A 15,493-nucleotide genomic window follows, 5' to 3' on the forward strand; every position below is an offset into this window, starting at 1 on the left:
AGTGTCTCGTTTTCATCTTTGACTTCTGTCATTCTCATCCACACTCTTCACTTCCAAAACATTCCTCCTCAACCCCATCTTTTCTTGGTGCTCCGTTTTCTCGTACCCACTTACAGCACAAACAAGCACTCACAGGTAGTGAGAAACACATGTTCAAAGACCAATAGCAGCGCACAGGGCAGGTATGTATGTATGAAATCGTGTGCTTTAAGTAATTAAGGTGCATTGCATGTAAAATCTTACCTGAAAAATGAATCCCTCAACTGGAATGGCTAAGCCTTTTCCCAAGGGAACACTGCTGGCCATAATCAGCCGTGGACAATGAAGCAAGGAGCTCCTACATCTGAAAGTCTAAAAATAAATTCAGTCTCAAGAAATCAAGTGCAAAGGTGCATTCATGAAGGGCAGATGAGGGGAGAAGTATGTTTTGTACTCATTTTTGGCACCAAAACGGTTTTTAAAAAGCTATCTCCACATTTAGATTTTGCTCTGGAGACAAACCTAGTTAAGTGGGGAGAAAGGGAAAAAATCTAGACGTATCTTCCAGTAAATACAAACGGTACCCCAGAAGTCTTGGATCAGTAATAATCATTTATCCAATGATAAATAGACTACGGGACAGACTACAGCACTAGTGCAAGTTCCTCTCACTTTTGTCAGCCTCTCTACATTTTAATGCATTATTTTCAGCATCTTTTCCTAATCTTTTTTTCTGTTGAGAAGCCCACAGCTGAAGTCTTACTGCCTTTCCAGCGCTAAAAACTATTAGAAGTAACTCTTAAAGCTTCCTTGAGAGATGAGCATTTCTAAAGCTTTTTTGCATAAATATTAGCTTTATTGGAAAATAGTTCACTTAACCAATCAGATTAACACACACCAAGTTATTCTAGTTAAAAAAACAAAACAAACAAAACCCCCCCCCACAAAAAAACCCCAAAAAACCAGAACAAAACAAACTAACCTAAAATGCTTTGGAAAATAATCTGCTTCAGTTACAGTAGCAAACACATCATGGTAGCCTGAAACAAGTACTTGGGGGTGCCTTCATCAGCTAACAGGCAATCAATTCATGTAAACACAGAAAACACCCTGTAATATTCGTATTTATGAATGTACCTGCAGTACACAGAATTGGGTTTTTCTGAAAAATCTGTATAGAAATATGCACAAAACATTGGTTTACATATAGTTACAAGTTACGTAGATGTTTATATGATGGTTCATGCTTTTTATCCATATATTTTCATTTACAGAGTGTGCATTAGAACTTGAACTTTAAGACGTACATTGTAATTATTTTGTCCACATTCAGGATAACTGCACTAGGAATATGCACACACACACACAAGTCAAATCTGTAATGGTATCCAGAACTCTGCATAAGCTGCATTTTTATAGCATCTGCAGAGATCAGTGAAAGGCACCGATTCTTACGATAACAAGTCAAGACCACAGGTAAGTTTTTAGATCTAAAAGGGAAGCAAAAACTAAGATTAAAATTTTGTTACTAGGTAATCCAAAAGGTATCAAAATAACGAAACAACTCTTCTCTGAATCAACTTTAAAAATACATTTCAGATTTGTTGTTTGAGAGTTTAGGTCAGATTTAACTCTTCAGTAAACAACCAGACCACGAGCCTCAGACTAACCTGAATCTTAAATACAGAAAGAAATAACGTGCATAAAAGCATACGTGCATTTTTTGTTCAAAACTATTTTCAATGCACTGTTAATGCCGCTGCATGGCAGAACCAAGTCAGTATTTAGTGCTCTGACTCGTGGGATACGATCATTCTGACGTCACGCTATCAGTGGTATTTATTTCCATTTTAATAACATTTTCTTACTTCTCTGCACAGCTTTTGATGATCTGTAGCTCTAGAATGCTGCGACTCAGCCTGGCCACAAGCCATTTAATGTCCATTCCGGATGCGTCCTTCAACAGTACTTCAAATATTTTACTTTAAACTGCCTATTAAAGATGATACCGCCTTCACAGAGCGGAACAGAAAGCTATACATCGACAGGACAGGAAGACATGAAAAAGCTTAAATCACGAGCTTTAAGGAGAGAACAAAATGAGTTTTTTAACTGTCAAAATAATTAACAATTTTGGTAGGCTGTATTCTAAGCCCTAGCCGTAAAGGGTTTGAGGAACCTTCTCTCCAAAGATTAGCAACTGCCAGCTCACAACATTTACATCGCCAAACGACCTTCAGGCAGAAGCAGCTATGCTTTTTTTAGGGCCAGCTAAGTAAAACAAATGGAGAGATGTTCACAAACAGAAAGGGGCCAATACTTAAGACTGGAAACATTCTGGCCGCAGCTAAATTCTACACAAACACTGCTAACTCATGCACTTCTACTTCAAAAGGAATATACAGCACAAAGTTAACTACGGTATCCAAACTTACATAAAACACCTCCACTACTGTCTAACCTCGTTTTACAGCTCTGCATGAACGGCTATACTTTGCATCATGGTAACAATCTTAAGATTAGAGACCAAATAAATGGAAAAACTTTGGGAGAGCTTAACATCAACTGTTCAAAAATAGACAAGACATTACAAAAATGGGGAAGCCAAGACTGTACACAATCTTAGTGTTCATACTGCTTTTCGTAGCTGTACTTCGTAAGTCTGTGAAAATCATGTAACTACAAAACTTCAGGTAGAAAAATAACTGTAGAACTTGTCTACATGCATTGTTAACATGTACTAGTATCAATTGTTTAGTCAAGATACAGTGCAATACCTCTTTGAAATAAATTGCAAAGAGTCCATATAGAGAGAAAGCAAGAGTACCTTACGCCTGGCATTTTATAGTGACGGAGTATGGAATATTTATTCATGAAGGTAAGTCGGAACAGCTACCGTACTTCCAAATGGAACCCAACTTAGTTCACGTTAACTTCAAGCACAGCCAAAGTCCTTGAGATGAGGCAAGCCAGAAGCAACAGTTATCTAGACCTCAAGGAACTCTTCCTACGCCTTCAGGATACAAGTCTTAAATATGGTCACAGCATTTTCATCCGATAAAAGAATAAGCCAAAGAAAGAAAAATAAATGTAAACCAAGTTTATTTTGCTTTTAAGTAGTGTTCTTTAAGCACTACAGCATGGTAAACAATGTAAATTAGTATAAGTCATCTCAAAAGCCAGTTTTTTTTTTTTTATTTTATGAGTTGTTAAAAAGATGCAGCCTATTCTAACAGGATAAATATTTTAACCATTTCACTTCGAGTTAATGAAGGCTCACAAATGAGCAACACTCCTCATTGAGGAAAACAAAAAGCTGTTGTCGACAAAGCGACAGCACACACACAAAAACAAAAGAACTGTGTAAAAATAACTAACTGTACTGTGTTCCCATACTCTTTAGAAGTTGCTTTACAATGGGATGATATGCACATGATCTTGCTGCAAACTTGCCATACAACTTGCAAATACATGTAGCCTAGCCTTACCACTCAGTCCAAAAAGCTGCTAACTGATCAAAACAAATGCAGCACTATAATCCTCTGCTTAACAATTAATTCAATCTGTTTTACTCATTACCTTTTCTCCTAGACTGCAGGACAGACTAGAAAGAAAATGATCCCGAATTAAAAATCGATACTCTTACAGGAAATTGTATTATTTTGCAATATATGCTTGTCTTTTACAAGTTATGTTTTGCCTATTTTCCCCTTAGCCACAAAATGGGCATGAAGTAATTACTTTGAAAATGCCTTAATTTTCAACTTCATGCAAATCTAAATAAAGATGACCAAACAAAAGCTTAAACAATGGAAGGATATTTCACAGAAAATTTCTTATACAAAAAACACATAAGAAAAAGGGCCACTAGGTGACATTTTAATTTACAAATTGGCATCATTTTGGTCAACAAATATCCAAGTGCTGTTTTCTTCTATTACAACAAAGTAGCTGTACAGAAAGAAAACTGCAAAACTTGTTTTTTATTTTTTTTTTTTTAATCACACATCTCCTCGGGAATTTCATGTGGATTAAGGATGCCAGGTACAGACATCTGAAGTTTATGCTTCTCCTCTTGAGCCTGCCGAAGGGCTGTTTCTCTTTCCTCCAAGAATAAGTCTGATGTGTCTTCACCTGCAAATTCCTGTATAATTCACATAAAGTCATTAGTTTATTGTCAAATGCTTTAGGGCAGAGTAAGAAGCTTCCAAAATCCAGAATGACAGAGAAAACATCTTCCCCTCATATTCCCTGCCAGATTATTTGCTCGTTTTGCTTTCTGTTCCTAAGGTCAGAACTGATATAAAGGAATGCAAAATATTTTAAGATTTTCACTGTGTTACAGAACAGGATGCTCTAGTAACCCAACGTTTGGAGCGTATCACCGTTAAAGCAGTATCGTTACAATTTTGAAATACCTGACGATTGCAGTCTCAAAACTAATTAACAAACTCTTTCCTACAATCTCCCTGAATTCTAGCGTCTTTAGAAAAATAAAAGCATAGCATTACTCTAGCAAGTTTCAAAACACGTCCCAGTCCCAAGCAGAATTGAAACAAAACCTGGGTAAAAGTCAACTTGCTTTATTTCCCATTAGAGGAAGTTTTGCAGCCATCTTAGACATACAAATTGTATGCACAGCATAAAGCACAAGTGATGACATTTAAGCCCAATTTGTAAGATTAAAAAAATCACACTGAAGTAGGTTATATGACACACCAGAGTCACGCAAGCCATTTGACAGAGTTCTCGCTACATTTTAAACAGCTGCAAAATAACTTGCATCTCCTAATCAAACACCGCATGAATATTGTCCAGGTACTTTCCAACAGTATCATCCTGCTGATGATATATATCACCCTGCTGATGATATTTTATTTCTTGAAAAAAACACACCAAACATACCTTGATTTGGACCAGGAAATCCCTTAGATGTTCCTTGAAGGCAGGAATATCCTGGTTTAGACTGAAGAGTCCTGTTACAAACAGCTTAACCTGGGCACTAACAGTAAACACATCCGTTAGTATTTCTAAGACGTAAGAACCCACTTAGAAGTATTAAAGAATCACGGCACACTTACTCTTGCAGGTGAGGAAACGCAGATTTGAGAAGATTAGCAACATACTCCTGAATAAACATTTGGTTGTTCACTGGATTTCCAGGGTTTAACGGAGTACTTATTTTTCCCTCTTCTACTAAGTTGAACATGTATGCAAGGATTGATGCATGCATTGTCAAACCTGAACAGATCAAAGTTATACATAAGCAGTTATTATTCAGAACAGGACGTATAACATTATTTTGATGTTCAAAAGGATCGTTTTCATCAACCGGCTCATATATATATGCATTCTTACCAGCAGTGTGTGAGGTGTCTGTTACAACTGAGAAAATGTGCTGAAGGATATCACAGAAATACGTCTGGTAGAAACTCTGGGCAGCGGTCTCCTCTTGTGCAACATTCTGTAGTAGAGTATAAAGTATTTGAAGTCCTGGAAAAGATGCATTAAAAACCTAAGGTGACCAACAGAACAATATTAAAACCTCCTAGCGTATTTTTGCCTTTTCCAAAGCAATACAAATATCCCCAGAAATTCTGATCGGCACAGAAAAACCAAGTATTACACGTACAATTATTTTCTCAGGCATTTCCTCAAGTAGCCACTAGAGGGCTATAGCCACATTGACATTGGTGTGCCGATTGTATTTGCAGTATTAGATGACAGAAGCATAAAGAACCATCACGTCACTTTACTGGTACTAACCAAGGCAAGAGAGACCCTCTACCAAAAGAAGCATTTGCTAATTTAAGACGGGAAAATGTTGTAATGTTTAGAGTTACATGAAAACTTGACTTGCTTTACTAGGTGAAATGCAACTGAAAGGTATCTTTTATCCTCATCCCTTCCAAACACCGATACAAGACAATTGGCTAAAAACTAAATGGCTTCACAACAATTTTTTATCCAGTAGTCAAGACAGTGCACTAAGCCCAAGATCTCAAAAAAGAATGTTTTTAGAATTTAAGACTTTTATATAGCCTCTCCTAGTCTCCCTTGATAACTGCCATTTCTGGAGGGCTTTTTAATTACTCAAGTCTGTTAAATGAAGTGACACACGCAGCTGCTCCATGAAATTTCATCCCAAGTTTAAACGGCTTCCTGTTCTCCAAAGGAAGCATAATCCACCTTCTTAACAATCTAAGGTGTTTCTCTTTCCTTATGCCATGGGCTCGCTCCCAGATCTCAAGTTCAGCCCCCACCCCAATCATTCCCTTTTCTGCTGGGCTTTTCAGTAGTCACTGAACAACTGTCTTACTGAGGTATTAAGTCAAACACCGCAGGCAGCGCTACAAAAGTAGAGCTGTAACACCAGTTTTAGCAGCAGTGAGCTGTTGCATCAGTTCAGCCATTTCAGAAAAGTGCCAACCCTCACATGGAAAAGAAAGCAAGCAGAAACTGTAACAGTGCTCTCTTACAGCTACAGGAGTGAAACAGCATCCAAGTATTTCAGCCCATTAACCTGGCCAACAACTTGAGGCTGAGCCAGAAGAATATTATTCTTGTGCAAATGCAGTACAGAATCATGTGACTGGAATGCTAAGTTTGACTGAAGAAAAACATGCAAGGAAACAGCATTCTACCAGAAAATATCCGATACTGCAAACAAAGTCTGCATATTAAACACTTCCATTTACCTGTATCTGCAACGTTTCTCATTGTATGTTTGAAAGCCCAAATAATAGAATCCAGAACAAGTTTGAACTGTGCAGGTGGAATGGCCAGGAATGCTGGGAAGCAATGAGAATTTACAGCCTGGAGTAGCAAGAAGAAGTTTGTTCTATGTTCAGGATATTCTTCAAAGTCCTAGAAGGAGAGGGGGGTGGGGGGGGAGAAAAAAAAGTCAAGTTTCCTAAAGATCCATCATAAGATCTTCTGTTAAATAGAGTGAGTCAATAGGTGACATGAACAGCATTTAGATCCCAGGTTTAAAATAACCTTAAATGCAAAGCGAAGGTTACATTTCTCGGTGAACTTTTTTCCCCGTTTTCCCCACCAAAGCTTGGCAAGACCATCTTCTAGAGTTACACAACATTGACAGGCTGAGCCACATTTTGTCAGTACACAACCTTAATCACTACTCAGTTCACAGATAAACAGACATGGTCTCGACACTGGTTAAGCACCTATGTTGCTACAGGGGTACAATTTCTGGTTACACCCTATTGCAAAGTAGCACTAATGCAGCTGGTAGTGCTCAAGTATTATGCAAACACATATTGCACACTATAGCATAAGAACTGCATTAGTGAGGAAATACTCAAAATGACTGATCAGTACTTATATTCATACATTTTAAATATTTATGAATTTTAGCAGTTAGTCCTACACTGACATTTGACTGAAGTACACTTCTGCTTCCAGAAGCACAACATTCCAAGTCCCTAGAACAGAAAAGTTACTAATGACTTAAATCGAGAGCTAAACAGAGAAATTTTTAAGACAACAAGATTAAGACATCCAACTAGACAGCCAGACTTCAAAACAAGTATGTTCGTTTGAGCAGAAATTTCTTCGAGTGCCACAAATGCACTTTGTGACTGCAAAAAAAACAGGGAGATGACCCACAAGACACCACATCTGGAAACGACACTCACAGAAAGAAGGCATGAACCCCTGCTTCATTTCCATACGATGAAAGCCGTGTAATAACTCTACGTTCACTACATACTGCCTCCCTTCATTGCAAGGAAAGGGTATCTTTCACTTAGAGATAGTGACTAGTACTCTTATAAAACCCCATTTTTTTTTTGTCTTCAGTCACTAGGGAGATGCCTTATCCAAAGTTTAAATATAAATACCTTGTTGATCATATTTAACGTGCACTCAAAAACAGCATCAAATATCTGAGGTATTTCAGCAGTAATGTGTCCACCCAGCTTGTTTACAATGATAGCCATAGTACTAAGTACTTCAGGTTCTCTAGCGGCTGGAACGTTTCTCTGGTAGTCAATGAGAACTGCATCCAACAAGGGAGGAACAAAGTTTTCAGCTACCTAATTGAAAGAGTAAGCCACAGTTATAAATAATGCAGTTATTGAACAAAGTCTCCAGCCTACAGTTTACAGCAAAGTTCATTGTTTAGTTACAGGCGACACTTTTCCTAAGGAAGTTAAAATACATTACCCTTCCATAAACTCCCCACCCTCCATATCCATCCAGCAGGGCTTCCAATAGGGTTCTCTTAAACCTCCTTGATTCCCTTTAAGATTACTCTCAGCTAAAATTAACTGAAGGATCTCAAACATAGCTCAGGCTTACCTCTGTATGATTATACTTTCTCCTTTCTATTTTAGACCTTCTGAAGCAAGTTCCTGTGACCAACTGATTCAGTCAACAGCAAAACAAAAAAACCCAGAGTTCTTCCTAATTCTGCCTTACAAGTTATTTGTATAAAATAAATCTACTTACCATCTGAGGATCATTGGACCTGCTCACCCAGCCAGAAATTAGTTTTAAAGTTTCCCTTTTCACAGTCCTCATACTTCTAATCAAGGGCTGCTTTGTTACCATTTCACCTGAGAAGTTTTAAATCTTCAGTTAATCGGGTAAGGTGTAACAAAAAGATTAACTTAAATTGGTATTACAAAACAGAGAATGTTTGATTTTTATATACAAACTACAAAGGCTATTAAAGACTTCTTATGCATACTGTGCAAATAAAAAAAAACACCCTACCTCCCCATTCTAGCTCCATAGGTCCAAGTTGCCATTTAGCATTACAAAACCACTACTGACAGTACCCTACTTACAGAGTTCAAAAACAAAGCTGCAACTTACTTTTCAAGTAAGGAAAATCACACATATTCACTTAACTACCTGGACTGAGCTTACATCTGGTTCTCATTACGTGATGGCGGGGGGGAGAACAAGAAAGTTCCTAATTTCACCTAAGAGAAATAATCCTTCTTGTCTTTGTGTGTGAAGTCCACACTTATCCTTAGGAAGCCTTATCCTTAGATCAGTTTCTTGCCCCCAAATCATTGTAGTCTCATCAGTGAAACCTGATCTAATCAACTGCACAGCCACACAACCATTACAGTACACCCATGGGAAAACCTGAAGAGTGCAGCCAGGAAAAGAAAGGTAGGATCGCTCGTGCTGGCATCAGAGCCATCTCTGGCAAGACAGAGCCAGTTGTGAAAACACTCTGAGGCAACTGCAATCACAGTAGTTGCTGACCAAGTAGCACGTCAGGACCACAGTCCTAGCAACTGCTTCCCGAACTTTGCTGTTCCTGACAAGGACAAATTCTGGCCATTAGAGCTGCAAAACCAAAAGGTATTGACTTCTCAGCCAGTTTTATTCTGAATTCTGAGAAGCTACTTCAAGGTCAACCAGCTGCTCAGTTACCAAGTTTTATTTAACATTCACATTTCCAAATATCATCATCTGCACTGGCAAGAAAACTGGTCATAACACAGAACCCAGTAACTGACTCATTTAATCTTGTAACGAACTACTACAGAAGCACACTCTACTGAGGTACCATAGGCCCTAATTTATCTAGTAAAAATAGGTTAGGTAAGTGATAATTCCTTCTCAATGATTGCAAGCCTGGTTTATCATGACTTTCAGGCATCTTCACTACAGTTACATTTCTGTAATAGAGCTATTTAATAGCACAGTATCATAACCAAAACCCTGCCAACATCTTTTTGAAAAAATAAATGAGATTCTATTTAAAGATAGTCTTTTAATATTCAAAATTAGAGTAAGCTAAAAGAACACATGCTACAACTTCGTCTCAGCAAGATGCCTATTAATTCTAAGTAAGCATCTACAGTGTTTTGCATCATTCCTAAACTTTCTCATTTATAGGGTTTTTTTCCTTCCTCTAAAAATCAGGAGTTCTTTCTTTCAATAAAACATCTGGTTAACAAAAAAAAAAAAATCTAAGCAAGCACTTTCAGTCATTCTCCACTTTCCCGAACAATAAAATGAACACAGTAAAATTAGCGTACTTGGAATGTACTTTGAAACCTGATGACATACACTGCTAACCCCCATTTTCAGGAAGAACATGGCATTTCTTACCATTAGCCTGAATAGCTGCAGAAATATTTTCACTTAGGCACTTGTACACATTCAGCATATCTAAATAAATTCTTCCAAGCTGAATCACAAAGGGGTGGCCAACTGCTTTACAGGCTCTTACATTGGTTTTCAGAATGCTACCAAGCTGCTTCACTGTTTCAGGATCCTTTAGAATATCAACATTCTGTTAAAAAAAAAATAGAGTCCATTTTATTTAGTGAATAAAACTACCCTTTAGCTTTCAATATAAAAGTGTAACTTCAAATAACTTATCTTACACAAAAAGTGTTAAAGAATGCATCACTGCAATTTACAGACTTCATATATACTGCTGTTTACTTCACGGCACTTGCCGCTACCCTCAAACAGAGAGTCAGGGTAAAACTTCAATTGATTTAATTCTGCTCTTCTGCAGAGCGGTACAAGCATTACTCTAGTTGAAGCAAGAAAAAAAAAAAACTAAGGAGGAGGAATTAAGAAGGTGAAAATAGACAGAAATGGTCCATAGCAAAGGCAGTCTGTTCTTGTTTTAAGAGGGAAGTCAGAGTGAGAAGAGTAACTCAAGCTTGCTTAAGTTTCAGGATCTTAATTAGATTAACTCCAAATGGATTGATCTCTTGTGCAGTGCAAGACTGTTGTTCTTTAGTGTGTGGAGATAAAGTCTTTTGAAAAGACTGAAAGAAACGGAAGATAAAAGTAAGAAATAAAGATGTACTTTAAGAGAATGATGGAAGAAAAAGGAGGAAGAATGAACAGTATTTTTAGCATTTTAACTTTTCTGTTATTCAGAAAGAAAACTCACTTCTAAGCTAGGTGAAAGGGAGGCTTGGGAAAAAAAATCAAAACATATTCTGTACAGTAACAGAAAATTGTCCTTTAAATCAGATTAAAACCAGTATTTATTTTGTCATTTAAGTCTCCTCTCTCAAAAGCACACTTCTACCGTCACGTCAATCACTGCTTTAGCCATCATTTAATGAAGTCCACCACAGCTATGTACACTTAATGTCACGGCATGTGAAAAATAAGCCCAGGGTAAGAGAAACATTTAGCAGGTTTTCTTTACCTGAACACAGAATACACTTAAAATTTATGAGCTTACTTTTGTTGCCTGTTGAATTATGCTGTCCCATACTTGATTAGGGAGCAACATGTATTTTTCTATCAGATGCTCCTGCACAGTCTGGTCTGTCTGTGCCCCAATCATGTATCCTACTGCTTCATAGAATGTATGCACCTGATTGGAAGAACAAGTCAGACAGGAAGGTTAAAAAGGAGTAAGGAAAATTATACGCTGTTCTGAACTAACATATAGTGAAGGCTGAAAAAGGGTTTCACTGTCTAAATACCTTTCTCCCCACTTGACTTTACAAGATCGCTCTCTGTTCTTTCCTTACCTTTGTATAAAACAAACCTCCATCCCCTTCCCTTACAAATGCCACTATATACATAAGTCAGACAGGAAGGTTGAAAAGGAGTAAGGAAAATTATACGCTGTTCTGAACTAACATATAGTGAAGGCTGAAAAAGGGTTTCACTGTCTAAATACCTTTCTCCCCACTTGACTTTACAAGATCGCTCTCTGTTCTTTCCTTACCTTTGTATAAAACAAACCTCCATCCCCTTCCCTTACAAATGCCACTATATACATGCCAAAGACTTCTTCATTTTACCATCATACCCTGAAGTGAGGAAGCTCAGACATATGCTATTTAACTCTTAGGTAAATATTACCAGACATGTTTAAACTGTGGACTAGATTACATCACTCCTTTAAGTACTTTCTTCCAGATGCCAGATCCACTCTGCCCAAAGTTTCAGTATGTTATTCCAACATCTCAGCGTACGCCGCACGTGCACGCTACACTCTCACTTCATAAGCTGTGCCCTTCCTAGACGTAGGCGCTTTTGGATTGCTCCCCCCCCCCCCCCCCCCACACACACGGTATACTATTATGGTAGGATATTACTCTTTCCCAAAGCAGAACCACAAAATTAGATTCAGTATCTTATTTACTTGTTAAGACATTCCAGAAATCAAAATTCCAACTAACTGTACTTTAATTCTCCTTCCAAGCATTCTAACTGAGATCTCAGTAATGCAACCTGATCATGCCAACAAAATACTAAGGAATATAATTCAAGCCTTGAAAACCACTACTACATTTCAATATGAACTAACTTTTTATTAGTCTTTAGGAATTATCCACAAAGCTGAATTAAACATACCTGTTGTGGCTGAAGGTCACAGATGATTGTATTAATATTGTTCAAGATTTCATCAATAAACGGCATGACCTCTCCCACTTGAACCTGAACAAAATGTCGGCGGCATTTTTGTGCTATTTTTATGAAGGTATCACAAGCCATATCCAGAACGCCATCATGGGTTTCTAAATTTAAATTAAATCAAGTCAGTTACTGCTATGTATTTTTTACCCATACATGTCCATGTATGGGCATCTTTTTTTTTTAAATAATTAAAACAGCAAGTGAAAAACAGATAATTACCATGCATAAATTCAAACAGCTTGTTGACTACTGTCTTCAAAAATTTCCAGTGAGCTCTCAAAAATCGTGGGTATTGACCTACTATATACATTATATTTGATGCAATAATGGCTTTATTGTCTTTTCCTCGCTTTTGTTCACAGAGTCCCAGGAGATCCTACAACATAACATATTTTTAGTTTCCTCTCCAAGTTTGTCCAGTTCAATTAAAAGCACCGCAAGTATAAAATCCTACAAGGAGCTACATTAAAGGTAAAGGAAAGTGGTTGCCATAATCAAGTTCAAAGTCCAAATAAAAACCAAAAAAACCCAAACAAGCGGGTTAAGAATGGGGTGATGCAAGTTTCAGCCAAACCAGGAACACTGTGTTTTCAACTACGGAACCTCCATTTTCAATACAACTAAAGATTTCTGCGGGGCACTTCAACAAGCCTTACAGTATTGAATACTCATCAAGCAGCTGATAGCAATAAAAATATAGACTCCACAACAAACAGAAGAAATGAAACTAAGTCTTCTGTATGAATTTGTATGACTTTTACAGGAGTAATGGACCTTACTTTAACAAATGTTTTGTTCCTGCACTCTTTCCATGCACATATTTACCAAAAATGCGGTTTGATCAATGAATATATGGAAAACAGCAAAATAGCAGGATGCTAGCTAGTTAAAAACATGGGTTATTTTGCCATTCTCCTTTATTTCATTAGCAATCCCTTTCCATCTCTTCTGCATCCCCAAAGAAAAACACTTCATCATGAAGTAAATTTTATCCCCGAATTTTTCACCATGAAAAGACTATTTGGATTAATGCACTGTTCACGGCTAACAAAATTATCAGCCTTAAATTCAGGATATAAGATTTCCTGTTAATTTATACTTATCAACTTGCTTGCCATACAAGGTAGCTTCCTAAGAACATACAGCAGTATTTTTGTAAACTTAGTTTCTTGAGCATAAACTATGAAGTGTGACAAAGCTATTAGTTTTGCACCACGATACCTTAATTACTGTAACAAGGAATCTTTTTTCATCTTCTTCATGCATTGCTCCACTGATCGAACCTATAGCCCAACACAGGGTATTCAAATTTTTCCATGACCATTCTGTTCCATTCACTTGATTGTGAAGTTTTTCAGTCATAATTCGTTCTGTGTCTGCATAATCCAGATGCGTAAGGTAAACTGAAAGACATCAACATTGAACAGGCACATTTTAAAGCGACAACCTGGATCACAACTCCATAGGCAAAGTTAAATTCTTCTGTTCTAAAAAAAGACAACCAAATTGTTAGGTAAGTGCAATGCTTCTTTCCTGAACTCGTGACAAAATGAGCTAAAAATTTGAACACAAATTTCTTAAAACTGTATTTTAAAGATGGACAATAAATTTTATTGAGAATCTATGTTTGTTCCAAGGGATCTCAGCAAAACACCACATGCAAGCGATGTGAAAAGTCTAAATCAATGAATGTCTCGCACACCAGTGAAATCAGTAAAGTTAAATCAGCTAAGTTAAATTCTTAACAAAAGGCATACATACTGATGGTCTATAGGGAATATGGGATTGGCTACCTACGGGGAACATTATACGGTGTGTAAGAAGTCAATCAATTTTCTTCTGCTCTTTATTTCAGTGCCATTAAGTCTGCTGGTTGCAATAACCCACCATTAAAGTGAAGATGGTACTCCTCAACACGTCTAGATGGGAAAATTCAAGTATCACAACTCAGACACTTGCATTAGCCCCTAATCGGATTAGGGTCTCTAATATAAAATTCTAAATCCCAGCAACTCAAATGCAATTTAAGGCCAGATTCAGAAACAGATTTTTACTGTGCCACAGAATACAGTTTCCATCACATTCTTGTTTGGTTTTTTTTTCCAAAGTGAATCTTAAAGATAATACACTATAAGCAATAGTTAACACCAGAAATCAAACACTAGCTAAATCTGCATTTCCATGTAAATAATCCTGTATCTAGAAATATGACTAAGGCTCAGGACATACAGTAATAATTTTAATACAATAAATAAAGCATTTAATACAATAAAAATTTTTTTCCGTGTTCCATAAGGAAAGATATTAGAACAATTAATCTAATGCTGGCTGTACCTACATCACAAGTACAAAGGTGAGAATAAAAAAAAAAATCCACAAACACTTTGCATCACACAGCTCCTTTCCCCCACTCCTAGCTCATAAACCTGTTACTAAACACTCGGTGTGCCCTTAAAGCATTTGATAGAAAAATATTTAGTATTGAAGGTTTGATGTCCTAAATATGTGACAATTCTAATCCCCCTCTGGCCCCTCAAGTTGCAGAAATTTTTTCTTGCCCCAGAAAACCCTAAGTTATCACTACAATACATGGAGACTATCAATTCACTGATAAAATGGTCACAGTTGAACATGAGACTTCTAAAGGTAACAGTATACTAGTATATACACACTAAAATAAAATGTACTTGCTACATCAAATGCTGTAGAAATACTGATTCTGGTGTTCTTCAGCGCGCTCACAGCTTTCGATTTTTTTTCCTACATGTTTTCTCATGTTCACAAGCCCTGGTCCTCATGGGGGACTTCAACCACCCTGATATCTGTTGGAGGGACAACACAGCAGGGCATAAGCAAGCCAGGAGGTTCCTGGAGTGTGTTGATGGTAACTTCCTTTTCCAAGTGGTAGAGGAGCCAATGAGGAGAGGTGCTATGCTGGACCTTGTTCTCACCAACAAGGAGGGGCTGGTGGGGAATGTGAAGCTCAAGGGCAGCCTGGGCTGCAGTGACCACGAAATGGTGGAGTTCAGGATTCTTAGGGCACCAAGGAGGGCGCACAGCAAGCTCACTACCCTGGACTTCAGGAGAGCAGACTTTGGCATCTTCAGGATCTGCTTAGTAGAGT

The 15,493-nt window shown here is 37.5% G+C and overlaps 1 protein-coding gene across 1 annotated transcript in view; it reads right to left on the reverse strand.

The window, feature by feature from the left end:
* Positions 1-3,064: 3,064 nt before the first annotated feature.
* The window catches only part of XPO1 (exportin 1), a 45,767-nt gene continuing 33,338 nt past the window's right edge, over positions 3,065-15,493 (reverse strand). The window contains exons 15-26 of the mRNA XM_009282515.1: positions 13,591-13,772; positions 12,589-12,745; positions 12,307-12,470; positions 11,180-11,314; positions 10,078-10,261; positions 8,452-8,558; positions 7,842-8,036; positions 6,678-6,846; positions 5,338-5,472; positions 5,061-5,220; positions 4,885-4,981; positions 3,065-4,123 (exon numbers count right to left, since the gene is read on the reverse strand). Coding sequence (XP_009280790.1) covers positions 3,977-4,123; positions 4,885-4,981; positions 5,061-5,220; positions 5,338-5,472; positions 6,678-6,846; positions 7,842-8,036; positions 8,452-8,558; positions 10,078-10,261; positions 11,180-11,314; positions 12,307-12,470; positions 12,589-12,745; positions 13,591-13,772 — 1,832 coding nt within the window. The 3' untranslated portion in view covers positions 3,065-3,976. The remainder of the gene's footprint in view (positions 4,124-4,884; positions 4,982-5,060; positions 5,221-5,337; positions 5,473-6,677; positions 6,847-7,841; positions 8,037-8,451; positions 8,559-10,077; positions 10,262-11,179; positions 11,315-12,306; positions 12,471-12,588; positions 12,746-13,590; positions 13,773-15,493) is intronic.

The sequence above is a fragment of the Aptenodytes forsteri genome, unplaced genomic scaffold, assembly GCF_000699145.1.
Source record: "Aptenodytes forsteri isolate BGI_AS27 unplaced genomic scaffold, ASM69914v1 Scaffold5, whole genome shotgun sequence".
NCBI lineage: Eukaryota > Metazoa > Chordata > Aves > Sphenisciformes > Spheniscidae > Aptenodytes > Aptenodytes forsteri.